Source organism: Bombus terrestris, chromosome 15 (genome assembly GCF_910591885.1).
Source record: "Bombus terrestris chromosome 15, iyBomTerr1.2, whole genome shotgun sequence".
Taxonomy (NCBI): domain Eukaryota; kingdom Metazoa; phylum Arthropoda; class Insecta; order Hymenoptera; family Apidae; genus Bombus; species Bombus terrestris.
The window spans coordinates 2,531,617-2,548,948 of record NC_063283.1 but is presented as its reverse complement, the minus strand read 5'-3'; the positions used below and the strand labels follow the sequence as shown (position 1 = coordinate 2,548,948).

The following is a 17,332-nucleotide window of genomic DNA, read 5'->3' as shown; positions in this document are numbered from 1 at the left end:
CACGCTCGCGTTGTTATCAAATTCTATACGTTTAATTAAATTAATTACTCCCATAGTACGGGATCTATTGATACTGATAACTCGTAACTTGTGATTAATATTTAATAATATTATATACGTATCGTATCGCGCTCGAGAATCCTAGAAATAACAGCGCAGCCATAAAGTCAACGGATAGTTAAAGCTTGCACGTTTCGATTATCAAAGCGCACGTACGTAGAGCGCATAGGTTGCGGATTTTCGCTACCCACGCTCGTTATCTTTTTGCTAATTGGTAGATGGAAAATTTGTATTCATTTATAGAGAAATTTGGAGATACGAAGAGCGTACAGAATACACGTATCGCGTGTTATCGCGAAATTTTTCATTCGACTTTTTGTCAGAAATTTGATCGAAACGCGGGATGTTCGTTCGATTGTTAAAACGAGAGCGTGATTCAGACACGAAAATACAACGATTGCAGCTATGAAATACTACAAGCAGGATATTGATTTGCAAATAACTTTACCTCTACAAAATATGTACAGCCCTGGGTGTGGCTACGTCAATGGGTCCTACTTAAAAGCTGTAATTTACGACTGTGCTGCATCGTTCCCACGAAGTACACGTCGCTGGAAAATCCATTTGCTTCGTCTCGAAAATTCATCGTTCTATCTTTTCATCGATTCGATCGTTCAACGAACGGCAGCTGGTCACGAGAACATCCTTTAATTTCGCTAGGTACAGCCACTTGATTTTGGAAATTGAAGGACTTTTTCAAGGATTAGATCGAACGACGAATCGAGCGAATCGCGTGGAAACTTCTAGTTCCAGTTTTCCTTCCTTCTTTTTTCCTTCTTTTGTTTCGAATATTGGTCACGTTTAAATTAGCAATTGTAACAGCTGTCGGGCAACTTGGTTCTTTTTATATTTACAAAGCGAATAAAACTCTCACGATATAATTCGATTGTTCGACCAGAAAATACATTTGCTTGGAAGCTATCATAAACTAAGCCGATTGACTTCTCGTTTCCAGCAACAATTCGTACTCGTTCTGAGAATAAACGAACCACGGATATCAGAGAATAATCGACGGATAGTTCGGTGCCACAAAGTCAATTTTTGATTATATCGTCGTAAATATTCTTGTTCGGCAAGCTCCTCGATCAATCTTTCGGTGGGAAACTAAAGAGAATGGAAATTGAACGACCGATTCGTGCTCCTTTTGTTGACGTCATCGCTTTCTTTAACGATCAACGACAGGAACGAGACCGCGATTGTCCCGATCGTGGTCGACTCGAAACACAGAAAGTCAGGCTGGAAAAGCAATCGTAAGTGTAGAGTAACGTATACGGATCGCAAGATCGATAATTCTTTGGAAAACGGAGCAGCGATGCGCGCTTGCATCGATTAATCGTCGTCGAGTAATTTGGAGGAGAAACGGCGCGCGCTTCTTCCCTTATTTCCATCGACAGAGACAAAGAGCGAGGGACGCGAGCAATGAATTTTCGGTGAATCGTCGTGTGTTGGTGTTTGCATTCGCGTCTCGCATTGGTGCTCGCATCGCAAACGAATACGCTCGGCGTTCGGCTAACGAAAATTTAATCGACAAGCACGATGATCGGTAGCACACTCCGTTAATCTGGAAAATGAAATCACCGGTAGACTCGCGCGCACCGTCGTCGGTAATTATCCTAATAGAAAATGCATTCGCGGTACAACGTTGCGAACGCATCCGATCGCGAGTAACAGCAACGACCACTCAATGGATCGACGATCGTGGCGTTGCTGCCTGATAAAACCGCAAGAAGGCACGCACCGGGCAAACGAATAGTTCGAGCGAACGTTCGACTAAACAAGTTGGCGCGAGTTCGTCGTCAAAGGGTTATCGGCAGCCTGCTGTTCTCTTCGACATCCGGCGAGATCGAAGCGAAGATCGGTAAACCGGATAGCTGGAAAATTGAAAACCTTTTACGTCTTTTACGGAAGAAGCGCGAATGTTAGCTTCTCAACGTATGCAGACACGCTGTTCCTTTCGTTGCGTTACTTTGCACGTCGACGTCTCGATAAGAGGCCGATTTTATGCCGAGCTACCTGAAATCAAATCTTCGATGCGCATCGAGTGCTATTTTATTTGTGTGTCAAGGGGTTAATAGCCGTATAAATCCGTGAATTTGTCGAACCGAAACCAGTTAAAGATTTATCTGACAAGCAACGAGGCAAAATAGCCATGGCGAAAAATATTCGACGCGAAGCAGGAATAGAGATCCATGTGTTTCAAAGAATAAAATAGTCGGAATAGACTAGAATAAGCCGAAAGAATATGAGCGGGTTAAGGGGTTAAGCGAACGCTGTTGTACGTCCGTAGTTTACACGCGTCAATTGCCAGGAACGTTGTGCAACGAATGGCAACGGACGCGATCTTTCCACGTTCTCGAAGACTGTAGATTGCATCGGGCGTCGTCCTCGTTCCACGACTATAGCGATGTTCGAAAGACGCGGCCGATTACGTGTCCCGAGCGTATCTTGAGCACGATGGAAGCGGAGTGGTAATCGAATTAAGTACTTACATTATCGGCGTCGAAACGGTGCGATTCGAGTATCCGAAAACTGTTTGGACGGGTTCGAGCCTGGTCGTCGCCTTTCTCTTTAACGGCGCGGCGCAGGTCGTGTCTCTAAAAATCATACGACGTAATTCGAAAAATCATAGGTCATCGTTCTAAACATCGTAGTTGGCGATTCCAAAAGTCGTAAGCCCCGGCGATTTAAATTTACTCGCTGTTTTAATCACGCGCGAATATTTTCCATAAAATTCGTAGGAAGAACGGCTTTTAAACCGACTTAAAAAAATTCATTCTCCGTGCTTCGAGACGCTTAGAATATGTAGTGGGAGTAAAATTTCGATCGCGAACGAGTATTATAAAGCAAATTGAATCGAATTTCGCGCAGCAACTTTCCACTAAGCGAGTATCCTCGCTGCTGTAGGTATAATATCTATAACTATTGTAAATTCAAAGTATTCCTTTGTGTCATGCAAACTCGGTTTTAATCTGTTACGAGAGGAATATAAAAAACGATCGATTAAACGAAGAATTAAAGGAGTCACGGATACCAAATATCTTACTACGTTATCCATAAGCCTTTTGATTTTATAACAAGTTTAATAAGACTTTGCATACTTTCAACTAGCTTTATGCAATGATCGGTGCAAACTTAGTTTCGTTCTTCGTCGATAAACCTTACAGTTTAATCGTTTAGAAACCGTTCCTCGAAAGATTTATTCTCAAAAGAGAAAGAAGAGAGAAGTAACGCTCGTATCTATCGGATCGATCGTAATCTCCGCGGAATAAAATAACGCGGCTCCCTTGGCCAATAATCGTTACGAAACTTGGGTCTCGTCTTTGGTTTGCTTTCTCAAACTCAGATCGATCGTATCAGTTATCGTCGTTTCCCTTTGTCCGAATCGAACGAACCGGCCGAAGCGGAGAAAACGCGGACGCGTATCCGCTCGGCGAAGCCTCGCCTTCCAAACGAACCTGTGAACTCGATCGAAATGTAGGTTAACCCCCGCGTAGGAAAAGCAGGCTACTCCCCCTGAGGGAGGTTAGCGTGCCGCTTACAGCTTTGCCAACCTGTACACTCGTTGTCATTGCTCGAGTCACGATTTCTCATCTTTTCATCGTTTTCATCGTTCTCGACGTGGTCGAAAAAGCACGGCGATTTTCTTCTTCTTCCTCGTCGTCGATCGGTATATCGATTATCGGTGTATCTATGTTATCGCTTGTGGCGTTAACGCTTTGATTGCCACGCCGAAATCACGCGTTTCGCTCAGGACGCCACGGGGATATTTTTATTATTCAAAGCATATAATGGCGAAATAATAATAAATTGAAGATGTAAGACAACGTTCTTCCCCAATGCACCGTTTGTCTTATTGACGGTCACGGGTGACCATCGTGGCGCCTTGGCAACAGTTGATAGCGATATATTGTAACAAGGCTTCGTTTATTTCGACAAACCATTCGCATTCGTTAGTTCGTCGTAAGCAAAACGTGCAGAATATATCGTTGAAACGTGCAGAAGGTATTTGCTCATTCTATATATAATAGCAAGGTATGTGCACACTTCCAACTTCAATTATACGATTATAAAGCAGCATTTACGATTATTTTCTAAGCTGTGTTTATAATAAAATTCGTAGATCAGCCCTCAAAGATATGGAGGCAAACACAGTGCACCGTTAGATGCAAGATTTGTTCTCATTTCTTTTTTATCGACGTTCTAATAAAAATGTTTAATCGTTCAATGGGGCACTTTTTATTTCAAAGTATCTTCTATTTATCGGTTATATTCAAAATGCCCTAATTGTAAATTTTCGTGCAATTTTTACAATTGTAAGAAGTTGAAGCGCTCCGGTCATCAAAGTGACCAATGGCACGATGTGAGAGTGTTAAGCGCAATTCCAAAGCAGAGTATTCGTTGTAACGTGTACTGAGTAGGTGAAATAAGCTCTGTTTAGGTTCCGTAGTTACATTCTCGCGCAACTGTGTTCTCAAAAATATGAGTTCGCGCGAATGCGAACTATTTTTAATACTCGAAGCGATTTTTAAAAAAACCCGGTTTGCATGCCAATGAATATTTTCAAAAATTCCACACATTATTCAATTATAATCAATAGAAATATCGTAATCAAGATTATATTACTTCTGAAAGTCATCGTAGCATTTAAAATCTGACACTTAAAACACTTGCAAGTCGAAGTTCTTTCGTTTCATAAGGTGATGATAGATGAACAATATTTTCTGTTTTATATTATTTTATTGAATCAGACGCGATACGTTTCGTTCTATTTCTATTATTATATTCGCGCATAATTCGATAAAGTAATATAAAACAAAAAACATTGTGCGTCTATTATTTCCTTATAAAGCGAAAGAAACATTTCGGACAACCCAATACGATGAGAATAAGTTGGAGTTGCCGGTCGATATTCGCAATTAAAAGTCGGAGCGTTGAGAATTAATCTACACTCTCTAATTTCCATCTATATTCTACTTGTTCCGTAAACAGACAGCAGCAACGATCCGCAACTATCGTTAAGCCATCGTTGATTTGTATCTTTCTATGAAGTTCCAACGCTGTTACCGCCATGAATCAACCAAAATGTGTCCCAACGTTCCCAAGCTCGGCTCCTTTGGCTCCTCTAGCCGATTTCTAATAGGAGAAACGAAACGCAAGAAGAAGAGAACGATGGGGAAAAGAAAAGGCGAAAAAGCGAGGGCAACGACGATAAGCTCGCGAGTTGAAATAATTATTAGACAGTTTGGAGGTAAAGCGCGACGTCGATTCGGCTTGCGTAACGTTCCCTCTCAATTATTTATCGTTCTCTCGATATACCTCTTGGCCGGAGTGGCGCGTTACCGCGTAAAATCGAAAGCTTTTACGGGACCATGTTCGCGCGTACCTAGACAACGGCAGAGGAAGCGGAAACGCGGCGCGCGAACCGTGGAAAAAATACGATCGCCTACATCGCGCGCGTGTCTGGTCCAGCGAGAAAGAGATTCCGATGGATGTTTTATTTTCAATTTTCCTGTCTCTGTGTTTCAGCCGACGCAACGAGATTGAGGCATTCCAGACACTTGGACGCGAGATCGCAGTTTCCTAACGAGGACGAATTTCAGGTGAGTGCTTTTCGATTATACTACTTTTATTCTATCAACCGATTCTCCGGTTCGATCGATCGGCACACTTGGATGACGTTGTGAAATATTTCTGCAACGTTCAATCATTAACAGAGTCGAAGTTGTTTAGTTTAGTTAAAGTTAAAATCCCGCAGGGATCGGGCCACCGTGTTCGTCGAGCGGAAAGTTGAAATCGAAAACGATCTTCTACGTGTTTGCCTCTTTTTGTAAAAATAAACGATTTCCGTGTTTTTGATTCCGCTGTTCGACGTTGCGACTCGACACATGTCGTTGAAATACACGTAGCTCTAAGAATATTTGGCTTTGGTATTTTATCACGTTTTGCGTGTTCCGAGCTTCTCGCGAGCATACAACATAGCAAGGAAAGCAGAGTCGCGAACGTGAAAAAGAATATTTTACGTGTAACTAACTTCGATTTAAAATGAAAAGAGATATTCATCGTATTATAGCACTGTGCTAGAGTCTACCTGTAGCTACGACGCGGAAGAACCGAACGCGTTTAATTAAATCACCAAGCTGCGGAAGTCTGAAAATTGTTTTCGCAGAGCCAATTAATTTTCCCTTGACAATAAGTCGAGATATAATCACCTTTTATAGGTTGCTTCGCTTCGTACCACCTTGCGAATCTCTCGTCCGATTTCTACCACGAGTTGTTATTTACAAAATCGTAAAACCGAGCAACGATCTTCGTAGGCCACGGTTTTAGCCTATCTACGATGATGATCTCGCGATTCCAATTAATCCTATTAATTCTACGTGTAAGAAATATCAACAACGTTGTGCGTACAGAGACGAACTTGTAATTGCGAACTCAATTTTTCGAAGGAAATAACAATAATAACCGAAACTGTGCTCGTTTCGCAGATGCAACAGAACGAAAACCACAATCACAAACCAGTGTTTTCGAATTGCTCGAATTACGCACCAGTAGTGAAAGAGGAGGAGCCAGTGGGCACCGTGGTGATTAAAGTGCACGCAGAGGACAGAGACCATCCGGACGATGGAGGTACGCGACGTGTCAATATCTCGCATTGTGACCGAGAGTTTCACCAATTTTCCCGATATTTCAAATCCAAGAACGAAGATACTCGAATCGCGTAAAATCTTTCTCGAACGTAAAGTAGAAAAATTCATCGGGCCAGAAGCTTCTGGCACGTTGCTCTCAACTTGTCCATCAACGTTCGACGTGGACTTCCTTTGACCAAATTCGATCGAAGACTGAACCGAAACTGTTCGAGGAAACGCTGCAGTTTTGCCTTTTAAAACGTGTTTCTCTTTCACGCAGGCACGATCACTTATAGTTTCGTGACAGCTCCCGGCGAGAAACTAAAATTCGAGATCAACAACAGAACCGGGTTGATCAGGACGACGCAGGTGTTGGACAGGGATGAACCGGCTCGAGAAAAGGAAGCCTACCTGACCGTCCTTGCGACCGACAACGGAAGGCCGCAACTCGACGACGTGTGCACGTTCAAAGTCACCATCGAGGACGTGAACGACAATGGACCCGTTTTTGACAAAGTGGTAGGTGCCGCGCGACCACCTCGAGAACCTTCTTCTCGACTCGAGCGCTCTTATGGGTCACTCGATTCGTCCACATACCAATTTACAACGCATCCTAGTCGATAAGTACATTCGCTTGGATCTTCCAACAGAAACGCGGTAATTAGTTTCGATCATTAAGAAAACGATTAAAGTAGGAGAGTCCGTGTTCGTAGGACGATTCGAAAGGTTTCTGAAAATTATTCGGAAGGGTTGGAAGAAAATAAGGAATTAATAACGCGATCTTCCGATCTACTGGAACAATTCAAAATCATTGGCCTAAAATATCTTACGTTATGCATAATTAAAAAAAAAAACGATATAAAAATAGATCGTAATAGATCGTAGAAGGAACGAAGAGAAAACCGAGAGAAGATCCAGTACGTTTCTTTTTTTACTATTTACAATTTTAGAAATATCGCTGATTGTAATACGAAAATATCGAAAATATCGGAATACCGTTTCGTATCGAACGAATGACTTTAGCACGCTGAATTGATAGACAAAAATTTCATGGACTTTAAGGTTCTATCGACTTTCATAACGATTTGCCATATTTACCTGATTTTTCTTTAATCGTAAATGTCCCGATATTTACGAACCGGAGTCTACGTCCGATACGGTTTACATATCGTCGCGTTTGTCGCGCGCTCATCCTCGCTCTATGTGTCAACGAGAACCACGTGCCTGTATACGTCGTCGAAAATACTACCCTCTGGCACGCGTTTCGTCTTTTTTCCATTTCATACACATTTTACGGACCAATCGAATTTCCCGTAACACGGGTTTTTGCTTCGTCGAGCAACGAATGCAGCAGCGTATTTTCTCTTACGCTTTACCATACGATTGTGCTACACTAACCACCACCTCTTGCTTCGATTTCTTTCTTTTTCTTTTTTTTTTCAAACCTAGGTCTTTCGTGGATACGTATGGAAGGTTGGTCTCGAATTTTCCCGGTGTATATATCTATTTCGATGTTTTTTTATTTTCTTATTTCTATTTTTCCATTCTCTCTCTATCTCTCTCTCTCTCTCTCTCTCTTTCCTATTTTCTTTTCCATTTACATCTTCTTTTTGTTTGTGGGAATGCGAATGCCTACGTTCTGTTTTTGTTACGCAGTGGATTACTACGCTTGCGTGATCGATCGAAAATCTCGAATGATCTGAAGGCGGAATTTCTTATATGCGTCGGATGTTCGAGTTTGGCGCATTTACGTCAGCCGTAACGAGGAAACGCGTTTCCCTTGTCCTACGAACGATTTTCAAACGAACGGCTCACGATCGAAACGATCTTTCCTCCCACGTTTATCTTCCTCCAAGAAACCATTTTTCACTTCCCTTCATTTTTATATATATGTCGGAGATGTAGGGACATCGATTGATATTCCCGATCGATATGTATTTGACATATGTGACTGTATCTGTCTTTTATTTTGCAATCTCCCTGGAGAGTTTTCTGTCATCGACTTGGAGTCAGTCTGAGAGTAACCCAGCGTGTGAGTTAACGTGTCTGCGTGCTACAAAATGTATTCCATTGTACAAAGAGTTTACCCGTTGACCGTGGATTCGTAATCGAGCCCAGGAACATCGTCAATAGCTTTTGTTATACTTATTAATTATTTCACGCCTAAAATTTCTAACGAAACCCGACATATATATACACGTGTGTCAGTTTTTCAAAGTAAACTACTCGTCGTTGAGCAACTCCTTCGAGCGTCAACCCTAGTTGTATCGTACAAGAATTATACGTCTAATTATAATAAATATAATGCGCTTCCTACTTTCGAGAGGGATGAAAGTTTCGAGAATACGTTGCGAATTATCCGCGGACGAACGACAATAGCGATAAAGACTACGAACGATGTTCGCGACGAAAGGAAATATCGTATCGCAGAAATAGCAGCGAAAGAAAGTTTCAGCTCGTTTTAAAATCATATCTCGCATTCTCTCTAATCTTCTCTTTCGCCAGACAATATAGCGAACAATGAATACGTAAACAGATGAATGCGCGACGCTCGTCATATCGGAAATGATGTATACGTCTAGTACGGAACGTACCAGACACGCGCATTTGACGCTTATAGGATAGAAAATCCCACTTTTACCGCTCGTATCGCGGCTTCTTTCGTCGCGTTTAGCTTATATCTCTGGACGCATGCACACGTAGATTTGTTTTAGAGAAGGGGAAGACACGCTGGTGGGAAATAGAGATTTCAGAAACGGATCGATACGATGCAAACGTATTGCTATATAACGTTGTTTGTTTTTCTGGTGACCGTGGTCTCGCGTACAGGCGTATACCGAGTCGGTGCCGCAAGATTTGCACCTGGGACGAGAAGTGATGAGGGTATCCGCCACGGACATCGACGATGGCAACAACTCGGTGGTCTACTACAGCTTGTTGTCTAGAAAGCCCGAAGACGCAGTGTACTTTCGAATAGATCGCAACACGGGTGTGATATTTCTCAATAATACCATCGATGTAAGTATCGCGCAACGCTATCGATCTGAAACGTTCGAATATTAATGAAATTAATTAACTTCAATCCTTCGGTCGTGACGCACGTGGCCGAGAGTACACGGTTCTCTTTTGTGTACAAATAAACAGTCGATACGACACTTTTCGGAACGATCGGATTTTTCTAGCGTCCGATCGAACGTCGTAGAATCCATATACCACGGTAATTCATAAACATAGACGGATGTCACGTAAATATTTTAAATATCGTTAGGCGGTAATGACGAAATCCGCAATCATTTAGTTGCCGATCCAACGTAACTTGTAGTACGAAATAATTCGCCCGAATGTCGACTGTGACGCGTTGCTGAACGAAAGGCTTCAAATAGATCGAGCAAACCTTTTTTTCGTACAAATAAAGCAACGAATGGGAAAAAGTAAAGCAAAGCCGAGCCGAATGGGAGGAATTTGAAGGATCGTCGAATATTTGCAGAGGAATCCGGATTACAAGTTCAGCATGACCGCGACAGCTAAGGATCAGGGCGACGTTCCAAAATCGAACACGATCGATTTGGATATTCGAGTGGTGGAGTCTCACAAGAAGGCTCCGGCTTTCTTGCCAAGACCTGCCGAGCCGATTCGATTGCAGGAAAATTTCAGCGACTTCGACGCGAGTATCATCCGACTAAAGGCCATCTCGCACATCGGAGACAACAGCGGTCTCTTGTTCGAGCTGGTTCCTGGTAGAACAGAGCAAACCAACAAAGGAAATACATTCAGGTAAATCGAATCTTTCGTGACTAGTTACGATTTGCGAATCTCGTTATTCCGTTTTGCCAATTGCTCCAGTTGATTAACGTTCGAGCGACGACTAACGTGAAACTTCTATCGAAGAAATGGAAATTGAAAGGCATGTGAAAAGGTATTAGCTAGTTAAATGTATATTCTATAAAAAGTCGTCCTAACTTCGCAAAATGCATAGATATCGATGCGTATAAAATTTCTATAAGAAATTACAAACTGGTCAGTTTGACTGCTCTGATAATTCTGTTAACTTTTACGCGCTCTCAAGCTTCGATTTTTCTCTTTCTCCCGTGCCGATGTCATTCAAGATTCTGTTTCGCAAGGCAAATCGGCTAAACGTTAATACTTTGACTGTCACGTTGGTCATATACGACCGACCATGGTTTCTCCTGTGACGCCACGGTGGTCATTGGTGACCGGAGCGCTTCAACTTCTTACAATTGTAAAAATTGTACGAAAATTGACAGTTAGGGCATTTTGAATATAACCGATAAATGGAAGATACTTTGAAGCAAAAAGTGCCCCATTGAACGATTAAACGTTTCTATTAGGACATCGATAAAAAAAAAAAATGAGAACAAATCTCGCATCTAACGATGCACCGTGTTTGCCTCCATATCTTTGAGGGCTGATCTACGAATATTATCGTAAACACAGCTTAGAAAATAATCGTAAATGCTGTTTTATAATCGTATAATTGAAGTCAGAAGTGTGAACATACCTTGTTATTATATATAGAACGAGCAAATATCATTTACCAATATCTTCTGCACGTTTCAACGATATATTCTGCACGTTTTGCTTACGACGAAATAACGAATGCGAATTGTTTGTCGAAATAAACGAAGCCTTGTTACAATATGTCGCTATCAACTGTTGCCAAGGCGCCACGGTGGTCACCCGTGACCACCAATAAGATAAACGGTGCATTGGGGAAGAATGTTGTCTTACATCGTCAATTTATTGTTATTTCGCCATTATATGCTTCGAATAATAAAAATATCCCCGTAACGTCCTGAACGAAACGTGTGATCTCGATGTGGCAGTCAGTGTTAAATCGCTAAAAAAATATCAAGGTATTAAAAATGTTTTGCCATCGTTACTGCGCTTGGTATACTTTCGTAATACCTTTTTAATACTTTCGTCAATTATCGTACATCTAATTAATAATCGTACGTTCTGATTGACAGATTGGAGTCAAACAAGGATGCTGCCGACATCAAGCTCTCTCAGCATCTTGACTACGAGAGCAACACGGCTTACACGCTGATCGTGCGCGTGCAGAACAAGTATCAGCTGGCTGCCGAGACCGTGATCGATATCGAGGTGTTGGATGTCAACGACAACATTCCGGTGTTTCGTGATCTGAAGAAAGGTAAAGTCCTCGAGAACGAGCCACCAGGCGTCCCGGTGATGCAAGTGCGCGCGATCGACGCCGATGGAACCTCCGCCCATAACCAGGTACGTCTCTTCTTCCTCTTCCTTTATTTAATTAACATAGATAACAGGATACTTGTAACAAATAATTCTCTTTCTCGAATTTATTATATTTTTCCCTTAGTCTCGAGAAATTCGAAATACGTTTAAAACAACGACATCAAACATTTAGAAACATAACGCAAGCTACGATGTAATTTTTCGTTCGATTCGTATGATCCAGAGAGAAGAGCAACGGCGGCAGCGGGCTTAACAATACAAACAATGAAAATCACAGACGCGTACAACCATCGGCGCATTCTCACCGTTTCACACCCTCGTGTTTTTCTAGGTCACGTACGAATTGGATAACTTCCGGGATCTTTTCGCTATCGATAAGTATACCGGTAACATCACCACTCTGACCAAGTTCGATAGGGAGACCGAAGACACGTACAACGTGAAGGTGATCGCCATGGACAATTCTCCCAGTGCGCTGTTCAAGACGGGAGAGCACAACAAAGGTCAGCAAGTGTTTCGCATCGAGATCGCGGATAAGAACGACAACGCTCCCCATTTCACGCAAGCCGTTTATACCGCGAATTCGATCCTGGAAAATGCTAACATCAACGCGCCGGTCACCGAAGTGAAGGCCAATGATTTGGATACTGCCAGTCCGGTTACCTACAGCATTATATTTGGCAATACCGACGACAGCTTTTATATCGAAAACACAACTGGAAAGATCCGCGTGAAGAAGCCGTTGGATTACGAGAAGATCACGGAATACAATTTGACCGTGAGAGCTTTCGACGGCGTGTATAACGATACCGCTCAAGTGAAGATTTTTATTGAAAACGTAAATGACAATCCGCCGGTCTTCGAGGACTTTGATAAGAATCCTACTATCGAAGAAGAGAAACTGGTGGAAGGTAAGCAAGACGTATCCCCTTTAGCGTTACTTTCGTACGAATGGTGCTCATGGAATAAGAGTTCTATAGTCTGTAGAATACGTTTTGGTCAAATCTCGAGAGATCTGAAATTTCTGTTTCAAAGATCAAGGCCATGTTCTCCGAAGCTTGATCAATTCTATGACCATTCGTATTCTTCTCAATAAGACTAGGTTCAAGCTTTTACTATAAGCGAGTTTGATTGCTATGCACTGGTTACAGGTTGTATCACTACTGTGATCGCTTACGATCCCGACATCAAGGACAGGAACGCTGATCAGCATATCGCGTACTTTATCGTAAAAGAAGACCAGCAACCTCTCATAGGTATCGACAAATCTGGTTGCATGACCTTGAAGAAACCTCTCGATCGCGATGGTCCCTTGGGATACTCCATGTGGACGGTAAGCTTCCTTTCGACTGTACCTTCCATTTTAGTGTCATCGAGCACTTTGTCGATCAGTCGGTGCAAAGCTGAAAAGACGATTAACCGAATGGCAAGGGAGAGCACTGTTCTCCGTTGCTCCAGAGATTTGGTCCACATAGTAAACATCGCAATGAGTACCTCGCATAGATATTTTATACATTTTGTACATGGCGCACATTTTCTGCCTTAAATGCACAGGGATCGGCAGTCGTTCGGTTTTCGAATTCTTGTCGAATCGCGACCAATTAATCGCTACTGGATTTCTGCGGAAGAAAGAGCGAAATTAATCATATCCGATTGGTTTCAGGTGATCGTTATGGCGCGAGACGAAGACGGCTCCCCGACCGCGCTACGAGAACTCGTAATGGTGAACATCACGTTAATCGATATAAATGACAACGCGCCATTCCTCGACATGCCCTATCCCGTAGTATGGGGTGAGAACAAGCCTCCTGATAAGATCACGGAATTGAAGGCTCGCGACTGGGACTCGGACGAAAACGGACCTCCTTTCCAATTCGAAATAGACAAAAATACCGCCGACGACGAGATTCTAGCCAAATTTGCTATTCGAGACGCCGATCTGTTTGCTCGTGTCGAGTTCGATCGAGAAGAACGAAAGAGTTACGACATTCCGATTGCTATCACGGATAGCGGAAAGCCACCCATGACGGGAACATCGACGTTGACCGTAATCATCGGTGACGAGAACGACAATGCTATGTCAGAAGGTTCCAGCTCTATATTTGTCTACAATTATAAAGGCGTAGCTCCGGCAACAAATATCGGACGAGTGTATGTAAACGACGCTGACGATTGGGACTTGCCAGACAAGCATTTTGCCTGGGCATCGACTCACGAAGGATTTACTTTAAATCCGAAGGACGGTATGATCACGCTGCTGCCAGGAATCTCGAACGATACGTTCGTCCTCAAGTTCATAGTCACCGAATACAGCATTCACATTCCACGACATCAAGTGAACGCGTACGTGAACGTGACGGTGAAAATGCTGCCTGAGGAAGCAGTGGCCAGGTCTGGTTCCGTGCGGTTCTTCGGAATGACAGCCACAGAATTCGTCGCTCCTGGTGAATCTGGCGTTAGTAAGAAGGAAATATTTCAGGAGAGAATAGCGAATATGCTTAATACTTCGGTGGAGAACGTGGACGTGTTCACGGTGCTTCATTCGCCGCATCATAACAATAACAGTTTGTTGGATGTACGGTTCTCGGCGCATGGTAGTCCTTATTATGCCCCTGAGAAACTGAATACGATCCTGGCGCAACACACGGAAGAGATTGAACGAGAGCTAAAAACAGATATTTTGCTGGTGAATATCGACGAGTGCCTTATCGAAAAACAGCATTGTAACAATACCTGTCGTAATTATTTGAACGTAAGCACGGTCCCGTATCCGGTTTATACGAATATCAGTTCGTTCGTTGGAGTGCGAGCTGTAGTAGATCCACAGTGTACTTGTCACGTTGCTGAACCGATCGTTTGTCTGAATGGAGGCACACCGTTGGCAGATCGGTGCGAGTGTCCTCCGGGTCTCGAGGGACCAAGGTGCGAGCTTCTTGGCATTGGTTTTCATGGCAACGGTTGGGCTATAATGCCGCCACCTGGTCAAGCTTGCGATGATTCTCATTTGGGTTGGTATATTTCTTTCTTCTTTCCTTACTCTTCTATGCTATGTGTTGTAGCAATGCTAGTTTAAATTTCAATAGAACAGTGTCTCCACAATTCAAATGTAGTAAATTCTCATTATTCACAAGGAAGGTCGTTTAATCTATAATGGAATTGCATAGAAATGTATACAATTATACGTATGGAAAGCACGTTCCACAAAATTCGTAAGAACGTTTAAAGATACACATCGTTTATCACAAAGACATACATCTATTATAGCTGCTAAACTAATTGTTAATAGCATTTTTCTTTATACTCCTATATGAACCCTGTAATATACTCTGTCAGGTTACATTACAAAATTCTGTGATTTCAGCATTAATTGGATGGCATTCCTTGTGAGCAAATAATTATTTATGGATTTATTAAACATGCAAGGATACATAATACGTATATAAAGTTTCGAAAAAAGATCCATAAAATATCCATAATACAGTACTTGTTTTAATATTTATTTAGCGAAATAAATCTCTGCTCAGATCCTACTCTTTTAATTGCGTTTTAATGTAAATTTGCAGAAATATTTCCAATCTACCGATGACAAAGCTAGAGTAAATACAGCGACAGTATCTAAATACTGTTGATATTTTTCTCACTTATTTCCGCCAGATATATTCTCCTCCATTCTCGCGGAAATCGAGAGTACTGTTGCAACAAATTTATCGTCTGTTCCGTGAGAATTACAATCCGGATCCTCGATTTATTGGAATTTAAACTGACCACTATTGTATCCCTGCAGCAGCTGAATGTCAATATCCATTCGTCACGTGAATCCGTTTGCGTTTCAGGTCTCGAGATAACGCCTCACATAGACAACGGTCTGGTATTTTACTTCGGTCCGATGACGTATAGTTCAAAGATCAGAATTCAAGACTTCATGGCCCTGGAGCTTCAACAGGGATACGCGGTTCTCTACATGGACTACGGGTCTGGCACCGTGAAACTCGATCAACCGCACATTAAACTCACTGACGGAGAAAGACATAGGATAGACGTTTACTTTACGAAGAACGTAAGCGCGATTGGTCTTTATCATCGTAGAATCATTGCGTTCTAACTTTTTCCATAACTCTTTGTATCGTGCTCTACGGTATCGCTCTTGTTTTTCGCTATAATCTTCGTTTGAAATACTTCACGATCATTCGAATCACATGTATGTACTTGTATAAATATTTTTCATCGTTACTAGGGTATAAATACGAATACAGAACATCAATAGGGATATATTAACACACTGTTGACCAAATATTTTATGCAAAGATTGACTATATTTCATGCATAAAACACAAAGTTTACTGGTGACCGGTTAACAATGTTGTGCATGAATAAGCGAGTTTATTTGTTGTTGACCTGCCAACAGTATGTTAATAAATGATACAAATAAAAGCAGCTACCTTTCGAACATAATGTCCAAACTCTATGTCAAACTCCGTATTTTATGCGCTGCAGGCGATCGAAATGAAAGTGGACAACTGTGGAATCTCCGCGTGTATGAGCTTAACCGCGCCGCAAGGACCGAACGGATTTTTGAACGTGAACAGCCCCCTGCAGATAGGCGGAACTCTGACTAATCTCGCGAAGATGGCTTCGCAACTAGGATGGGATTATGTACCTACCGACAGAGGATTCGTCGGATGCATACGCAACATGACCTTCAATGGAAATGTAATGCCTCGAAGAGTTTACTTTATGAATTCTCTCATCCTATTTTCTTTGCCTGTCGTGAAAAGATTTCTCCGATTACGAGAGGAACGTGACAGAACTGTTATCGATAAACCTGTGAACATTCCCGTGTAAATTGTACGTAAAAATCTAAAATCTTTTTCCCGAGTCGAAAGCAAACAGCGAGACTGAGATGTAGAAAATTAGAAAACACATAGCACGGCTAATAGTTTGGGCAACGAGCAACCTTTCTGAAATTACTGAGCGGAACTCGGTGAACGTGATAAATGCAATAAATTCAGTTCGTCCAATAATTTGTAATCGCGATACATCTTCTTTGCTATTCTATGTTTCAGACGTACAATTTGGGTATGCCATCGCTATCTAGAAACGCGGATCCTGGCTGCGATCACGGGATGGCAAAAGCCGTATCCTTCGGGATCGATACCAACTTCCTTGTCGCGATCTTAGTTTGTATCGCGATTCTGTTGATACTGTTGTTCGCGGTGGTGGTGCACAGGAAAAAGACCGACGATCTCTATAAGGATATGGACGACATTAGAGAGAACATTATTAATTACGAGGACGAAGGAGGCGGTGAAGTCGACACGGGCTACGACTTGAACGTTCTTCGAACGATTTACGACGCACCGCCTATCGATTCGAAAATTGCGCCCGTTGGCTTGCAATCTAGAGGTACGATA

At 42.3% G+C, this 17,332-nt stretch overlaps 1 protein-coding gene across 2 annotated transcripts in view; it reads left to right on the top strand.

Moving 5' to 3' along the window:
• Positions 1–17,332, top strand: part of LOC100644697 (DE-cadherin) — an 89,118-nt gene that overhangs the window by 65,507 nt on the left and 6,279 nt on the right. Inside the window, exons 2-14 of one of the 2 annotated variants that reach the window (XM_048412658.1) lie at positions 5,587–5,660; positions 6,546–6,687; positions 6,967–7,205; positions 8,136–8,159; positions 9,516–9,704; positions 10,174–10,460; positions 11,675–11,945; positions 12,253–12,832; positions 13,073–13,254; positions 13,585–14,929; positions 15,755–15,978; positions 16,416–16,631; positions 16,985–17,324. In XM_048412658.1, the coding sequence (XP_048268615.1) occupies positions 5,587–5,660; positions 6,546–6,687; positions 6,967–7,205; positions 8,136–8,159; positions 9,516–9,704; positions 10,174–10,460; positions 11,675–11,945; positions 12,253–12,832; positions 13,073–13,254; positions 13,585–14,929; positions 15,755–15,978; positions 16,416–16,631; positions 16,985–17,324 (4,113 nt within the window). The remainder of the gene's footprint in view (positions 1–5,586; positions 5,661–6,545; positions 6,688–6,966; positions 7,206–8,135; positions 8,160–9,515; positions 9,705–10,173; positions 10,461–11,674; positions 11,946–12,252; positions 12,833–13,072; positions 13,255–13,584; positions 14,930–15,754; positions 15,979–16,415; positions 16,632–16,984; positions 17,325–17,332) is intronic. The other variant, XM_012316774.3, reaches the window with a different exon arrangement.